General features: G+C 38.5%; 1 protein-coding gene across 2 annotated transcripts in view; it reads left to right on the top strand.

Moving 5' to 3' along the window:
* begain (brain-enriched guanylate kinase-associated) overlaps nt 1–19,000 on the top strand; it is a 43,927-nt gene that overhangs the window by 14,306 nt on the left and 10,621 nt on the right. The window contains exons 3-6 of one of the 2 annotated variants that reach the window (XM_019259174.2): nt 1,101–1,262; nt 3,382–3,448; nt 16,594–16,701; nt 18,431–18,514. In XM_019259174.2, coding sequence (XP_019114719.1) covers nt 1,101–1,262; nt 3,382–3,448; nt 16,594–16,701; nt 18,431–18,514 — 421 coding nt within the window. Of the gene's footprint in view, nt 1–1,100; nt 1,263–3,381; nt 3,449–16,253; nt 16,702–18,430; nt 18,515–19,000 lie in introns of those variants that run through there. The other variant, XM_019259176.2, reaches the window with a different exon arrangement.

The following is a 19,000-nucleotide window of genomic DNA, read 5'->3' as shown; positions in this document are numbered from 1 at the left end:
GTGCATACGTGCTGTTTTTGCACAAGCCAAGATATTTATTTATGTCCGCATCCATTGGCTCATTTTTTTCCTTTATACTGACTTTTTTACTGCTTGATGAAGACTTAATTAGTGGAGCTCTTAAACCAAATGTCCAGACATTAAGGGTAGTCCATTGCCCCACCCATGTATTGACACAAGATGGTCCTTAAGTCTTTCTGAGGGCATCACAGTGGACAGCATTTTCTCCTCCTTTACTGCCAGATTCCTAATTGAGGCTCTGGGCCGAGGTGAACTTGGAGGTGCACTCGCTGCGCCTGCTGGTTGGCAGCGCTGAGACATCGAACCTCTCCGTGAGCCAAGTATCCATCAGTCTGGCAAAATGCTAAATCCCCTAGAGCGCACACTGCCCCTGCTCCCCCATCTCTAGCCTTTCATTACCACATCCATTCCCTCAGTGAGTCCTGTCGCTGTGTTTTCATCCTCCACACTCAAACCTGCATCAAATGCACAGCCAAAATATTGCTCCCTGTCTGGTATGTTGTTGCTGTTGATGGTGGTGGTGTTGAAATGATGCTACTCTGGCCTCTCTCACTCTCACTCTCTCTCTCTCTCATGCTCTTTCACCCTCTTTTAAAGCTTACTCACACACACGCCATGGTTCATTTTACATATTCTCCTCTTCTTCTCCCATGGTCTTTGTCTGGGGGCAAAAAACCTTTCCTGTTCTTTCAGAGATTCGATAGAGGGGGTGTGTAATGAAATTCACCATTACACCGATGGGAGCTCCTTTCCCAGCTCTGTTCCCTCCCTGTGAATGGGAAATGATTAGTATTCCTCCTCCATCCATCTCCTCCTCCCCATTGGTATCACTGCCTTTCTCCTGCCTGGGACCTCTCTCACTCCAAACTGAATTACACTCCAGCTACACTTCATCCTCTTCCCTCCCTCTCACACAAACACATATACACTTTTTTTTACTCTATTGCCTTTTCTCTCTGTCTCTGTTGTCTCTGCCTCTCTCTGCCTGGCTCTATGAATGTGACAAACTCTAACATCAATGAAAGCACATCAGCGTTGTGACTGTGCGTCTTCAAGACGGGTAAACTCTCTCTGTTCAGCTCTTTCCACGATCACAAGGATGACCTCCGTAAACGCCTCTCGTACACCACCCACAAACTAGAGATGGTGGAAACAGAATTCGATTCCACTCGGCAGTACCTGGAGACCGAGCTGCGCCGGGCCCAGGAGGAACTGGAGAAATTTACAGAGAAACTACGCAGGTGTGTGCGCGCTTGTGCATGACTCTGTCTTTTTAGGTATACATGAACTGCTAATTTCCCACCAGGGACAAACCCACCGAAGTTGTCCTGTGATGTCAAAGAAATTTATTTTCACACTTAATCTAATATGCCTTTTTCCAGCCCAATATTCCAAGTTATTAAGCCCATATTATATGCTTCCACATGCACACTATGAATGCTGACATTTAGTGCAGGCAGTAGGGTGACCTGTAGCACATCTTGCTGTCATGAAGAATTCATACCCTGTTAATGACCTTAAACGAGCTCTTCCTTCACGTTGATCAAATGTTGCATATCCTTGAACATTCCTCTAGCATACGTGATTTGCCATAATCACCAGCTTTCTCTAACCGTAACCGTATTGTACTCATGTGGAGATACTGTAAAAAGGGAATCATCGTTGAAGTTACTGAAATCTAGGATTTTGCAGAATTGTCCGATATTTCCAGTCGATTGTGATCCTTTGATTGCGAGATCTAATTAGCATCTATGTACATAAAGGGAACTTGATACATATACTCGATGAATGTCATGAAAACCAAACATTGTATTAAATAAGCATCAAATAACAAGAAAGATAGATGGTGTGTGGAAAATTTCCGCTGCCCTCCTCCTGTCATGATCACACACTTGACCAAAATGCTTGCAAGCTTTTACCTTTTAACTCACCATCCATAATCCAGATGAGCCGTGTTGTTATTGAAAAATAATGCATCAGCTTCCCCCGAGTGCATATTTTTCACTGCATGTGATACAATGAATCATCCCACTTATATCATGGCCTTTTGCCAGCCATGTATTCATTTATATATTTTTTTTAGAGATATGCTCTTTGAATATATCGAATAGATCTCTAAAATGTTGGAAATAAATTCAGCTTTACTTCAACATGTAAAAGGAGCTCAGTGATAAATAGATGAGTGGCCTTCCAGCTATGAGTTTTAATTTAGCAGTCTGATAATAACCTCAGGGAAATGAGATTATGTGCAAATACAGCAAACTTTCTGGTCAGACAGACCAGAGTATTAAACATAAATGTTATTAATGTGCTGTTTAAATAAACTTAAAATTCCTCTTTGACAGTATCAGCTGTCGTCCTGGTGGACCAGGCATGTTTGTGTGCCCAGGGGAGTCTTTCAGGCTATGCTCCATCTTGTTTTCTAAAGACTGGCAGAACCCAATCCCTTCCTAATATTAACATCCGTATGATTGATAGAGCTTGTTGAAGGCAAACCTGACAGACTCAGGTCTTATGCTCCTTTAAATGAATAAAAGCAATACGTTACTCATAATGATCTTTTGTTTGTTCATCAGTCATTAAAGCACTCTCTCTCAGTGCCACTGTACCCGCTCAAATCTCTTTCAGGTCTTTGTTTTATGATTGGTCTTTGCTTTTCTGTCTCCACCGCCTGCACTCTCCATATTTGTCTGGTTAATGGAGCCATAAATGCTGGTTCATCAACACTCTCTTAGGCCCCAAGAGCTAATGTGAAAAATGTTATACTGAAATGAGAGGTGACCGGATAAAAGACCAGTAACAAGTTAACAAATGGAGAGTCTGGGTCCTGTTCCATTAAGCTCACTAATGCACTGGAAGGTCTACTAAAGAGCCAGGGTGACCAGAAGGACTCAGGAGGGAGCTGTTAAGAAACACAACACAAAAGGAAGAGTAATAAATAAAGCACAGTAAGAAGCTCAGCGTGTCCTTAGCTGCAAGTCGGTGCTGTGGTTCTGTTTATGCATGTTTACTGATTTGCTGTGATAAAATATTTAAAGTTTTTTATAATCACTTATGATATTTTTTTTAGGACCACCTGCTGTGGCACTTAAACATATCATCAGCTCTTTTTTTTTTACTGTGTTTTGTTTTACTGTGCATATTTTTATCCTCAGTGATCTTCAAACATCAGAACCACATGCTAAAAATCCCCTCTGTGATTCACTGCTCTGATCTTGTAATTCATTTATTTCCCCCATTTAAATTTATGTGGTGATTACTGGTGCCTATTTGGTGGTATGAACCTTGAAACACTCTTTTAAGATAATATGTTGTGATTAGCATTTTTTACAGGCCATAATTCTTTTTCTGTCCTTTTAGGATCCAGAGTAGCTATGCAGCTCTTCAGAGGATCAACCAGGATTTGGAGGACAAGATGCACAGGACGGTAAGAGAATCCTGCTGAGGTGTTTGCAGTTTTAACCTCACGATTAAGAGATGTTTCAAACTGTAGCACAAACTCAACCAAAATCATATCTTGTTTTTTAAAAATCAGACACACCATATTGCCCAAAACATCTTACAAACACAGTGTTCTCTTGGTGAGGGCAGTAAAGCTAGCCGACAGTGTTAAAGGGTCATTATTTGTTTTATTAACCATTAAACCGATAAACTGTCTGCTGCATTTCAGTCTTGTACTGTATGAAAAACACAAACACCGTTATGACGGCAACCTTAGAAGTTGATTGTGTTGAGACCACATTATACTGTTGTTAGTGTTTCCATAAGAAACTTAGTTTCAAACTATGTCGCCTTGCAACCTTTATTGTTACACAGTTATTGTATTAGGAGAATTATTGACAGAAAAGTATCTTTAAGATATAAGGTTTAGTGGCATTTAGCCACATTGTTGCTGATTGCAACCGCTTCACTTCACCCTCTCCTTCACAGTGGCCCCAAAAATGTATAAGGCCTTATCCAGAGCTAACATTTAGTTGCAACATCTGTGAAAGAGGACTTGCGGTGTCTTAATACAAAAGGCTCATTCTAATGTAACAAAAACTTGTTATTAAATATTAATGAAACCAACGTTATACATATTATATTCCATATATACAGTCACAAAATCGTTTTTAAAGAACATTTAAATGTGATATACAGTGGAAGGAAAGAAAGAAAGAAAGTACATTTACTCAAGTCCTGAAGAACAAGTTTGTGCTTTTCTATTTTATGTTGCTTTACTCCAGCACTTGTTAAAGGGATATATTGTAATTATTACTTAATTATATTTATTAGACTGTAGTTATTTTCCAGATTAATAGTTTGATCTAAAACGTGTGACAAGACAAGAAAATATGAAACGTTGTTGTAAATTGAAATGTGCAACAGTACATTTAAAAGGTTAAAATTAGCTACTAAAGTGCTGCTTACATTAATGCATCAGTAGTTATAACCCAAACATATAATATAAAATAATATAATTATATATGGCTACCCTGCATTATAATAATTTGTGTACATTACTGTCATTTATTGTAATTGTGAGTGCTGTATTTCTGGCATTTCTATTAAGTAAATAATATGAGTACTCCTTCCAGCACTCAGTAGGGGTCACAGATTTAATCAGGCATCCATCCAGCTTCTCCCACCTTCAGGCCATCACTTGCTTGTACAGACCTCACCGCTGTGTGACTACATTTTCAGCCTCACTCTCTGAGCTTTCACATTTCCTGACCGCTGTGGTTATTTGTATTGATATTATCAAGAAGTGCAGAATCCTAATGGAGTCTGTGCGTACCACAGAGTTCTCACTAAGTCTCTCATAAAAGATGTATGAAGGTGACAGGGATTTGTGAACTCAGCCACATAGTTGTGTACACACACACACACACACACACACACACACACACACACACACGTACATACATACACACATAGAGCTAAACAGCTTGTGACCCGAAGCTCGACCTGGAATCATTTATTCGAGAACATGAAGTCCTGTAGTTACTAGGAAACCATTACTTACAGTTTACTTTGTATAAAATGATAGTAGATGCTGAGATGGCCAAGAACAAATTGTCTTGGCAGCAACTCTTTTCTTTGCATTGTCAACAATTTAAATGTTTTCAAGTTCAATTCAAGAGAAAATATGTTGAAATTGAGCCTAAAAACGCAGCGCAAACAAGTCACATTTGAAAAATTGCTACCTGTGGATGTTCTTACCTGCTTTAAACCTCCGTTCTCCTAATGACATCCGCAGGAATCTCCTTGATGATATTATAAGTTGTGGTATTTCAAACTGTTTCGAGAATTGATGTTTCATTTTTCTATTATTTTGGTGGATCGTTCTAACTAACTACAAAACCCAAAAGTCTCAGCTGATATTGGAGAAGCAGCCAGAGGTATATGAAATTCAGAAAACTTCCTTTGGAAACAAAACACAGCACAGTAGTTGCTAAAATCGTCTGAAATATACCCAGAATTGGACACATAACACATTTAAACTGAAAGTCTAGTCTTCAGTCGCTCTTAAAATATAAAATCAACTTAGCAATAACAGCATGCTGAATGTTTTTTATGGTTATGTTTAGAAATTCACAGAACTTGGTAAAGGAAAGTTTCCGGTTGTGGTTGCAGTAAATATTGAACAGTGTTTAGTACTTTTTCCTCCTGGCCCCTTGACATCCAACAACTTTTACACTGAAGACAGACAGAAGCATCAACCGAATGGGTATAATGTAATTGTAATCTTCACCCACCTACTGAAATATAGATCAATGATTGCATTAAGTGTTTCGACCCATGCTGAGGACGCTTGGCTTCTTTTTGCAAAGGAATATAACTGGAAAAGTGCCAGCCGGGAGTTTACAGCCAAGCAGCAGGAAGAGAGACAAACAGATAAATGCACAAGCTTCAGATCCTCAAATACAGCGATCGTGATAAATGACATCACGTTACATATGGTCCAATGCAACCAGATAATGTAAGAGTGATGATGACATTTACTTTCTCTGCTCTTTCTGTCTGTCTCTCTCTCAGTCTAAGAAATGAGAAATCTACCATAATCGATTTGAACACACCTGTTTAGCAGCAGAACCGCTCTCATCTCTCTCAAAGCAATTACATGATCAAAGACACGGAGCGCAATCAATGTCCAAAGTAATTGGTCTTACCTGCCATGCAACCCTGTTAGAAAACTATTATAGCTAACTGCTGTTCTGGTCACCTCAGCAGCAGCTGTCCAATCACATCAGGTTGAGAGGTTCCTTGAGCATTTTTCCCCTTTGTAACCTCTGCTCTGGGATTTATCAGCCCGAAGATGAGCCGGCTCTACAGCAAGGTCCGTCCTTATGACTTACAGTATCTCGATTAAAGTGGCTCGTAATCTCATCAGAAGTTTGATCCATAGGGCTTGTCAGAGCCACAAACACTAATGGAAGAAGGCAAGACAATATTGACCCATAGCGAAGTAAAATAGTGAGCAGCAGTCAACTGATTTCCCTCATTTATTCTACTTTCATGTCAATTTCTATTAAAACAGCAAATGCATTGAAGGAATCATTCAGTATTTTATGATATGCACCTCATAAGAGTTAGATGAGGGATTGATATCACTCCCATATTTGTGTGCTAAAGGTCCAGTGTTAAAGGTCTATTTACAGAATATGGCAGAAATGGAATAAAATATTCATAACATTTTTTTTTATTATTAAATAAGAATTGCTGTGTTTTTGTAACCTCAGAATGAGCCTTTTATACTTACAGATGCTGCGTAGAATGGCATCTATGCCATGTTGAACAGCACAGTAGCCCAGAACAGACTAATTAATCACTGGCTCTAGATAGGGCCTTTCCCTTTTTTCACATGTTTCGCGGCCACTATTGTCTTTAGTGTTTTAGTTTCCTAACCCAAGGACACAGCACCCATCCTCCAGATCACTTCCAGATTGAGCAATCTATCGTAATGGCCCTAAATATTAGATACATTTGATTATGAGATTTGAAATACTTCCATTAAAGCATGACATAAATCTCACGTTTAGCTCGCAGTCACAGACATTTTCCTGACAGGCTCTTAGAAATGGTCAAAAGCTTTTTTTTCTGAATGTCTTTTTGAGCTTCTCATCGTTTGTGAATTCTCAGCAGCTTGACAGATAATTTGGCCTCTAAAGTCGTTTACATTCATCGGAATTTTGTTTTGTTTTGTTGTTGCAATAAAACACTTTACAGGCTGTCAGAAACTCCTGTAGGTTTAACAAGTCACTTGTATGGAAGAATAATTGTAAGAAACGCTATAAACGCACTTGAAGAAACTCGCTAGTATAGCAATAAAAAAAGGCGACAAAAAGCCCCATAATGCAATGCTCTCTGTAGGTGGATGTGTGTACTCGCAACAACCATGTTTTTTGTATACATGCACAGGTGTTAGAAAAAGCACAATCCACTGTGAATAGCTATATTCTGATTTGTGGCAGATAATGGAGATTTGCTGGATGAATTTCTCTGTGAACTCGTGCATGGTGGTGAATCAGCGAGGCGTAAGAATTGCAATAAATCACTCCAGTACTGTATGTTCAGAAGACAGCTATTTACAACAGCATCTGTCTTGCAGTATTTGCAGCCTATTATTTGTGGTTGTTCAAATGTAATCCTTCTTGGTTTGTCATATCATGAATAGACTGCAAGCCTAAAATGTCTTCACATCATGGATCATTCCTCTCGTACAGTACACGCACACACGAACGTATTCTAGTCATGTGAAAATGATTTTGAAAACTGGTTGGCTTTTCAAAGGGATTGTCTGTCTAGTGGAGAGGCCTTGGTGTAGCAAATCGGTCTTCATGGCAGGAGACAGTATGAGATATTTTTTTATTTTTTTTTATAGAGGCAGGCCTCATTGGGATTGCCATTTCTTTTGATGTCCTGTCATGCAATGGCATTTCAAGGGGGAAATATGTTCCTTTGTAGAAGACAGTCCGTGTAGGCGGGCTCCAATCAAATCAGACACGTAATTAAAAGTTTTGAGAGGACAAAACTGACAAGGTCGAGTGGAAAACAGCAAAGAATTAAACAGTTTTATAAGGAGCAAAACAAGAGATTAACACCCGGAAGAACTGATGGATGCGTGTTGTGATGGCACTGGAGTGATTGTGGATGGAGAGGAAACTGTTCTGATCTGTAGATCATGCAGATGAAGCTGTTTGATTAAATAATATATCTAAAAAAGGCAAAATGACATTGATGAAATATAACTCTGGCAATGTCAACGATGGACTAGTTATAGCTTGGTGCCTGTGAGACTGTTTAGTATGAGTTCAAATTAATCTTTGAGCCTCTTCTAAGACAGTGCTGATGCAAGCAGAAAAGACATATTTGCATACAATTGTTAGTCAGGTAGTCTGTGCTACCCAAAATATACTACGCAGGCTGCATTACAATAGATGAAACTTTAAAGTTTCACACTGAACGTACACAGTGTAATTCAGTACTAGTTACATAAACAAACACTACTAATACTTCTAATTACATAACAGACATGATATGATATAGGTTAATTGTTGTTAGAGCGTTTAGTCTTTTTTTTTTTTTTAAATACAAATACGATGTTTCAGTTTGTTTCAGTTTTAAAGGAGCTGTCCGTGGTGCTGAATGTTTCTTTGCCAACTCGGAGCTGGACAGAAATCAGAAGCTTTACTCAAAGACTTCTCTCCTAACAAGTTTAATGTCCATTTTATGAGAAAGTGTCACCAGTAAACACAGTACGGCTGTGAAGTACGTATTTAATCAAAAATCAGCATTAACATTTATTGATCATCTTGGAGATCCTCTGATTGTAAATCAGGAAAGAGACGCAACTTAAAATTAAAATGCAAAAACACACAGTCTTGTGTTAATGTGTTAATCCTAGTTTTATACTCAACCTTGATTTTGTCTCTGCAGCATGTTGGTGCAAGTGATAAAGTGAATAAGGTGCTTGTACTGTGCTTGAGTATCATTATTTTACAGTATGTTATTTAAGAATTCTACTCCGCTACATTTATTTGATAATTATATTTATTTGCAGACTCAGATTAATAATACAAAATATAATCAACAAATACATTTGGATGTATTGTTGTTGCTTAAGATTGTTAAGATTAAAAATGTAAGTGACAACTTTCACATTGCCTTCATTATAAGAAAAGTATGGAATTATTGATGCATTCATGTTTAAACATCACTTACATTTTGCAGCTGGTAAAGATGGAGCTAATTTTAATTACCTAATATACTGAGGGGGTGTTTGTTGTTGTAATGGAGCAATGAACCTTTGACTTTAAATTTAAGCTCATTGTTAAGCTGCCCGGCCAACAACTTCCAACGTACCAACTACCTGCTCAGCACAAAGCAGCAGACAGACAAATTTAGATACTGGCTGGTGAACACAGTGGAGCATTTAGCAGCTAAACAGACAGATATTTCCCTCAGGAGTTGGTAGAGACCAAAAACAGAGCGAGTGGAGAGTGAATATTGGACCTACGTTCACCAGGTGGCCAGAAACACGACTCTAAATCAATGCTAATCTTGTTCCGTAACTGCTACGTAACATATACATAGGCAGCTGTCTGCTAACAAGGCCAACATATCAACTCAAACAATGTGTCAATGTTGTGTTCACATTTTTTTCCACTGCTCCAAAGTGCCAAAAAGTATATTTGTTAAGTTTCTCTGACATGTGTGTTCACATGTCACCACTCCTGTCCAGTTTACTGTTAATGTGAGTCTTCATCATCTCCAGCTCCTCAACCCGTATACACTGACAAATCATTTCCTGCTCTGCTGGGAGTCCACGGCCAATGCTCTTATTACACCTTATTGATGCACAGTCGCAAATGATTCTCCTTTCAGCATCCAGACAAATGTTCTGCCATATGTCCCAACTGATCCTCCCCGACGAGTTAACAGTGATGTTTTAGAAGAAACATGAGCATCTGCAGCATCACTTAAGTTCTCCTATTAACCATTTATAAGCAGTGTACACATTTTTATTTTATTTTTATTAAGGTGCTCAGGTGCTACTGTATGTTTATATACTGCTTCTGAATGGTGGATAGGGGGAGTTACAGAGGCCAGATTGAGATCTTATTTTCTGATCTGTTTGAGATCTGAGTCTAAAAAAAAAACATCAAAAAGTATCTGAAAAGCAGCAATATTTGTAACACTGAAAATAACAAACATATTTTAAAACAGTGAGATTCAAAACCTGCTCCTCTGATGCTAATTTTAAGACATCACCGTAGACTTAATGATTGGCGTTTTTCATTATGTTCATATCTTATAGACTGAATAAATAATATCACAGCCGAAAGTTTGGTCAATAGAATAATCAATAATGAAAAACGACTGTTAGTCCCTACTCACAGCATCTCCCCAAATAGATGCATGGTTTACCTTTGTTCATATGCAGCGCTCTTCCAGATGTCTTAATCTACCACCTGTCAAAACCAATAAGAATTATTTATGTGTTTATTCATGAAACACAGAGGCTTAGTCTAATCTCTGGGGTCTCTGATCGGTTCTTTCTGATTCAGGATCAATGCATTTTAGCTGCTTAGTTTATCATGCATGGCAATATTAGACCAGTATTTGTTTGTGCATTTGACATCTAAAACAGGGAAACATGGAGGATATGGAGAATTATGAGAATGTAAACAGAATATGAACGCTTTAGGTGATAGATATGTTTGGCTAAATAAGGAATGTGTTAGATGGTGAACAGAGTAGTCATAGAAACCTGAGGTAGGGAAGCATTTATTGTTGTTTTGATATCACAGATTCCCATAAGAACGGCCAAATAGCAAACAATAGCTTGCTTGTGTATGTTTACCAATGCAGAAAGTGTTAGATGAAAAACAGCCCCGATGTGAGTGAAGGAAGCCTGTTGTTGCTTTGTATATGTGCCCCTCTCTGTATGTGTTGCTCGCTGCTCTTCAGTGAGCAGCAACGCCGCCTGCGGTGCACTAATTAGTACTATTAACACTACAGTCATTAATCATAAGTCTTCGCTGACAAGTGCAACTTACATATGGGAGAGTGGCAACGTAGTGAAAACCCAGCAGATGTTATGCGTGTAATGAGTTAGTCCTGATTCTTTGTGGAGCAGAAAAACAAACCTGGACAGTGAATCAGCAGCAGAAGTGAAACTTAATGGTGATGTTATTGGAGCTAATTTATTATCTTGTTGTTTGCCAAACATTGTATTCTTACATCACAGTCAGCCCGTGCTTCAGATTTATTTCAGTACACATTATGAAAATGCAGAATTTGTTTGGAATGAATACAAGGAGGTGGATAAGTTCATCTTTAATGCATTCTCCGTTGTTGGTTGTTAACTTATGATACTGCAGTTGCGGGGAGAGAATATTTGCTTTGCTGAATAAAACTTCAAATTTAAGTCTGAGGTTAAACTTCACAGAAAGTACTTCAGTCGCTGTCTCGCGCACATCTGACGAAACAGATGCTTCTGTTTTAATCAGTCCAGCTGTCCGTGCACGCCGCATAATGACAGAAGTTTCACTCGCATACATGCAACCTGAAGTTTTATGCACATAACTACAGTATGTAGAGTACTGTGCTTGAACTTATCCCGTGTAGACGCACAGATCAAACCAACAATGACCCTTCACCCTACTAACAAGTATTATCCAAAACCTGATATATCTTATTAATATTATAGCATTAGAGTATTATTATAATTATAGAACTCCATTATTGTTTGAACCTTTTAAAACGTATCAGTGATAAACACCTTTGCTCTGAGTCACATGTAGTTTATTTTGAGTCACTCATCTTTGGTGTCTCCATTTTTAAAATCCTCTGTAATGAGGTTAGAAAATCTCATTTGTTTCTTTTATTTTTTTCCCCCCTTCCAACAAAAAATGAGACTGTATTTAACTGGAGTGAAATTTTCTGCTCTCTGTGAACCACAGTCTTCAGTAATTGCATCTCACGGGATTTAGGCTTCATTTGTTGTCCGTTGAGGAGGCAGTATCTCCAGCAGAATACATAAAACAAACTGAAAGTGTCTCAACAAAAACAAACAAAATGTTTCTCTTTTTATAAACTGTGCACAACAAATCCTCCTTTTTTTTAGTAGTTTAGCTATTATCGTTTTATTCCATAACATATCTGCATTATAGACTCAGGATATAGAGTCAGGAATTTAAATGTGTGATCAAATGTACTCTATTTGGGGTCAAAAGACAAAAAAAGAGAAAAACTGCTTAGTGGTGAGAAATTCTTCTTCACTAGGTCAAGATATGATAGTTAAATTTTGTATTAATTTTCCTTGACACTGTTCTCTTATATGTGTGGCACCCACTGATAAGAACGTCTTTGGTGACAGGCTGTGTATCCGACACAGTGTGACTAGAGGAGATAGCAAAAAAATCAGTGTGCACAGCTGTGATTCCTCTGCTGGCCACAACGCTCTAATTAAAATGACACTTCCTTCGCTTTATTCAAAGTACAGTACGAGATCGTGCTCATCACTTTTAATCCTATTAAGATTTCTCTTTGTTCATTTTTAATCTGTAGGTGGACTCTGTTTGCCTCTAATCATGCGCAAGAGATTATTAATGGATATATGGAAGTTATCAAAGTCAGCAGCTATAGAGCGGGAAACAGATTACTCCTGGCTTCAAAGTGGCAGTTTATTTTTTTTAAACGTACAACAATGTATTCACACTTATTTGTCGCACTGAAGGTCACTCAGTACACCGGACATACGTCACACCAGGTCTTGAAAAACGAGAGGTTTTAGAAATGACTGTGACAAGCAGACAGAGACAGTTTTGTGCTTCTTGCTAATAATAAAGCTGTAAGTCTCATATTTTTACATTAACAATTTCCTTAAAACTCGGGTCTTATTTTTGTGCTTTTGGCCATAATTCCTATCAGTACTAATAATAAAGTTAATGGCTGAGATCTGGGAAGACAAGACAGTTTTTAAAAGCAGCACTTATTAATAAAAAGGGATGAAATGACTGTGTTGCGAGCCACAGAGGTATAACACAGCTTTGCTCCTCCCCTCAGCTCTATAGAGCGTTTTAGTGTCTTTTAGCTACTTGTTTTGGCTTTGATTCGCTCTCATCAGTGTTGTTTTATTCGTATTGCAGTATTTTTACACTGTGACTACTTTTACTCAAGTAAAAGTGAAACTCTTTCTACCACAATTTTACTAGTTTGCACTTTGTTACACTACTTATATATGTAAGATTTAAAATCTAAGTCGACAATAGTGAATGTATCTTTAAATGTAAAAATTTGATCAAAACTGAAAAACAACTTTTCTTCAATAACTTTCGTTGTAAATTATCTTTATAGTCTTGGCGTCCAATGTTGCCTTTACGACATATTATACCTTAATATATGTAGTATTCTTATCTGTTCATTGTCAGCTGAAACAAGTGATTTACAGTTTTTGTAGGGTTTACATTACTCTTGTATTTAGAAGGCATGGAACCAAAAGCAGTAATGTAATGGTACATTAACATGAGAAATCATCTTTGAGCCAATAAAACATATTTTTAACAAAGACAGAATAGTGTGAAATTACATATCTGAGCTTTTAAAATGCCCTAAAATGCTCATCTGCACAGTCAGCATCGCAAAATAGGAATAGAAATCCAGAGTAATGAGAAAGAGAGAGTGCCAGGGTGCTGCATGTCTCGACAGCAGATTAATGAGACCCTAACAGAATTGGATTTGGATATCAATGCTGGCCTACTGCTTAAACTGACATTAATTGCCACCTATTAGATTGGCTGTGCACCCCTGTATTTCAAAACAATCACCGCCATTGTGAGATTAGAAGAGAGAAGAGCGGGAGGCCAAGTGAGTGCTCAGAGCTGTATCATTTGTCAGTTGGTGAACTGGTGCTGTGTGGCAGCTTTTACAAACGTGTGTGTGCGTGTGTGAGAGAGAAAGAGAGAGAGGCAGAGAAAAAGAAATTGTTTAACCAACAGAACTCACTTCTGGCCCCTACAGGCTGCAAGGTTAACTGCAGCTCATAAAGACGTTGGACAGAACAGCTAACAAACCGGTGACATGAATTCAATCCAGGGTCCAGTTAATCACTTGTTCTGGACTCGACTGTACCACACAGTCTTCATCAGCAGACTGAGCCCAGTTGCTATGACGTGTATGTTCAAGTCTCTATGCTTCTCAGGACCTGTAGGACTATTATCTGTCCGTGTGATTATCAAAAGAGTTTAACAAAATCTGTCCCAGCATGAAATCTTATAGCATTTTGATTTCATTAGTAGTACACACGTATAACTAGTACATGTATTTCTGAATAATTTGACTTTATATTGTAAGATTTATATATCAACATAGTGCTCCAAGTTCTGAGATAATAAAAAGAAATATCTTTTTTATTTTTGTGTATCAGTTCTAACCAGCCAATCCCATCACCAGAACATTCTGAATTACATTGACATTTGTTAACTTTCACAACTCTAAACTCCATGCACTTACTTTATGCTTCACCACATACTGAGATTCTTGATGGACCACTACGACCTGCAAGCTAATCTTGTAGCATGCACCATAGACCATAGACGCACCATTATAGGACGTAGTATCTGTTGTGTCACCCATAGATTTCAAAGTGTGTGCTGGCTCTGTCCACTGCCATCCTGATCCTGCTGTTAATCTAAAAATGGGTGAAGCCTGGGTGCTCAAACAAGCCATCTGTAACAGCACCTATCTGTCAATCAATAATTATGCATAACTTTAAGCCTTAATGTAATTTGAACGGGTTATGAACAGAACAAAACTGTTTTTGTACCAGGCTATAAACATGTTTATTTCTGCAGTGAAGTTGGACATTTTAATCAGAATCAAAATCCGAAATCCAAGTATGATTTTACACATACAAGGAATTTGTTCTGGTGTCGTTGGTGCATGACAAACATTCTCTAAATATAAACTATTAAAAATAAAAAAACATAACAATATAAATATATATACACAGTAAAAAGTAAAAGTCAAAAGAGCAGTACAAGTCAAGTGTTCATAAATGTGCAAATGTTCACAGTAGTATTATAAATATGCAACTGTAGTATATTACAAAAGAAGTCCAAGCTGTTGTCTTTTCATTACAATGGTATTGAGCTGTTTCTCTTAATGTTATTTCTTAGACATTCTAGCTGCTGCTTTTGCTGGAAGTAAGACTTGCACATTACTGGTATATTAATGCAGAAATAATAAATCTAATTATATTGAAGAGATGGTTAATTGTGGTTAAATTCTTTTGCATAGAAGTATGCATTTGTATGCACGTTCATGAGGTTCAGAGTGAGAGGGGCTTAATTGGAACTCCCTTTTCAAATGTAGTGCACCGATCACATTTGAATCAAAACCTGTCAAAAAAGAAAAATAATGAGCTTTGTTACATTTTTCCCTGTCTATGAACAGCCACTACTACTTTTTCCATGTACAGTTGTACACTGATAGCCTAGTGACAACTTCAATGGTCTCCATCGGTCATGTGATCCTTGCAAGTCTTAGCAGTTCGCCTTGAGTTTCCTCATTAAGGGCACACAGCTTCCTTCAACAGCACTGAACATTGGCACTGGATGTAAATCGTGAGGAGCAGTATCATCTAACATGGATAGAATTCCCAGAGATACTGGGCTGACTACCCTGCAGACTATGAGGCCAATTTTGGGTTTATCCCCACAGGAGCATGAATGTTCTCAGCCATTAGCCTGTTTATTAGGTTATAAGATTCTTGGGTTGACTTTCTGAGCTGAGGAGGTGTCAGAGGAAAGCACATGTTCAAAATGGAAAAGGTTCGTCCTCTGCAGATGAAGACTGTGCACAGAAGATTTTATTCAATCCATCTGTCTCATTAGTTTCATGTGCAAATAAAGATTTTAGCCCGATGATGCTCAATGGGAGGTCTGGACCACCAAAAATCAATAGGAATAATCCTCAGGGCACCATGACTTGCCTGTGCCAAATTGCAGTGGTCATTGCAGTTGTCAAGATAAAAGTGGGCAGACAGACAGAAAGACAGACCAGGCTAAGCAGCAGACATAACCATCATTAGGCTCTGCTGTTAGTGGGGCTAAAATGTCACTCCAGCAGTCATTTTGCATTTCTTTGACAGTAATCACTGAAAATAGAACAAGTGTTTCATTTGTCTTTCTTTCTCTCTCTTTATTTTCTCTCTCCCCCTCTATACCTCTTTCTCTTACTCCCAGAGTAATTGATATGATATGAGTGCTGGCAAGTGTAATCTTCTTTTAATTAAAACCTGCCGCTGGCACAGGCTTCAGACTTGATAGTGACTTACGGCTCTCTTCCCCTCTCCTCATTTTTCTTCTTTTCTTCTATCATCTTATTTTTCTTCTCTCGCTCCTCCAACTTTGGCTCCCTCATCGTTCTCTTGTTATCTTACACTCAACTCTTTCCTTTAACCCTTTACTTCGTGCCTCTCTTCTTATCATCTACTTGATCTACTTCTCACATCCTTTGTTTCCTTTTTGTTTTTCCTCCTCCAATTTTTCTTCTCCCCTGTCGATTCTTTCTCTCACACTGCAGTCCCACCACCATGAAGAGGAAAAGAGAGCCCTCAGCCGGGAAATCATCGTCCTCAACAACCACCTCATGGAGGCGAAGATCACCATCAATAAACTCAGAGAGGACAACGTGAGTGCCCAGGGCTACATCATGTAATATGGGCTCCCACAATATCTGAGCTTTTGGTATGATGGGACTCCACTTGAGGACATGCCCAGCTTATATTTCGCCTGCAGCCCCTCAAATCTTAAGCAGTAGCCTGGGGCGTTCGGTGTTACAGAGATTTGGGGTGGTTGGTTTCCTTGCCTGGTCAGTAACCCGACCTTGTTAGCACCAAAACAACAGTTGGCTTGGAAAACTGAAATGACAACTCTTTAAAAAAGCATTTTTTTTCCTCTGATGGAAACATGTTGTCCTGTACCGCTGGCAGCAATCTCTGTGAACCCACTATTGCTAAATGTTTTATATCATCCAACATCCTGTATATTTGTGGTTCAAGCAGCCACAACAGATAGAGGAATTAACTCTAAGCCAGAGGGTGTTTTATAGTGATTATACTGAAATCAATGGGCATCCTCAGGCCTGCCAGAATTCGGAGCCCTGGCCTAGCGACGTGGATCTGAGCTCGGGGGCATGTGGCAATTGGAACGCCTCACTTTTTCCAAAGTGATTTTACTGGTATTTCTACTGGGGGATCCAGGTCAGGTTAGGTTATTTTCTGTCTTTGGTCTATGGCAGTTTTTAGCACTTCTGAGCTATAGAGTATTTTGACAATCCCCTCAGATCCAGCCAGGCTGATTGGAGTCAAGGTTCATTTTGAGTGGGAGTAGAATTTGTCCCATCAGAGTCGGAATCGAGGCAGAAATGTCCTCCGGCGGGCAAGCTTTGAATTTACTGCCTATAACCCTAAAATAACCTTTCAAATGTGTCATGCCTGAGACCTAAATGTATGACATTTGTATTACTTATGATCGACGAAACCATTTAATCTACAACAGGTTATTATGATGGATAGATTACCGAACAGACCTACGACGCACAGACCCAGGGGCCCCAAGGGCCCTTTGTCTCATAATCTGTCCCTGCTTCTTATTAGACCGAATGAATACCAGGTTTATACAAAGCCTCAAGAAAACTGTCACTACTCCATTCACATCGTCAGAAGTGAGTGGTCACCTTTTGTGCCCTCATTTAAAATATATACAGCATGTTGAGATATCATCATAAGACTTCACAAAAACTCTAGCTCAGACTGTAGTGGGAAGATACAAGATATACAAATGAAAAATACACCTGGTGAAATAATATAGCTGAAAAAAACGTGTTTATTAAAATTAAACTCCATCAACTTCAATGGATGAATTTGTTCCATTCATTTGGCGGGTCACTAAATCAATGAATTGCCTAATGCAGTAGGCTACTTATCCTGATTTTCCAATAGAAAACAGCCCATAATGTATGCTACATATTCTGTGGTGTTTTACACATTTTCTCATTATTCGATAATTGTTATCATCATCGCCATGCCAGGCTTTTTGTTTTGTTTCCCCATGACCATTTTTAAATACCCCATAAATAGTAAATTGATATTTTGTATTCTTAGATTTGTTGTTGCTATGGCACCATTACCATTATAATTACCAGTATAATTATTTTCTCCAGAAGTCCCCCATAATTACTAAATAATTAGACCACAATTAAAATGCTGTAATTTAAAGCGTTACATTTTTTTTTTCCCAGAGGGTGTTCAAACATAATTGCCCTCAGTCAAAAGCTTACTTGAACCATCAGGCTGCCAAAACGAACAAGATTTGAGTATGACTTGAGTGATTGAGGATAATCTTTCTGCCTCTTACAGGACCTGTACAGGAAAGACTGCAATCTGGCAGCCCAGCTACTGCAGTGCTCCAAGTCTCACTACAGAGCACACAAGATGTCTGAGGTGAGCTCTCCAACACTGCTGCATTAATGTGTCAATTTGAATCTGTGCTGCACTGAAAAGGTTTGCTGAGATGGGCTTTAAAATTAAGTTTAAATCACTTGTGAAAAAAAAACAACAACCTAGAATTGCAAAATGTTACTTCCAGATAAAAGCAGATTGAATTAATCCACAACAGCAAAAAAGCTGTCAAAATTGAGCAGCTTGATCAGGGATTATTATTATTTTTTAAGATATTTTTTGGCCTTTTCAAGTGTATTTGATAGAGACAGACATGTAGCAAAGGGCCGCAGGTTGGATTCAAACCCTGGGCTGCTACAGCAAGGACTGAGCCTTTGCTGGGCTGCTACAGCAAGGACTGAGCCTTTGTACATGGGTCGAATGCCATCTGAGCTAATCGACACCCCCAACGTCATACATTTTCTCATTGTGGGTATTTTACAGGCTGAAAAAGTAAAAAAAAAAAAAAGAAATGCACCCCTCAAGCTC

The sequence above is a fragment of the Larimichthys crocea genome, chromosome XXIV (assembly GCF_000972845.2).
Source record: "Larimichthys crocea isolate SSNF chromosome XXIV, L_crocea_2.0, whole genome shotgun sequence".
Classification (NCBI taxonomy): Eukaryota; Metazoa; Chordata; class Actinopteri; family Sciaenidae; genus Larimichthys; species Larimichthys crocea.
This window is presented reverse-complemented; position numbering and strand designations above follow the sequence as displayed.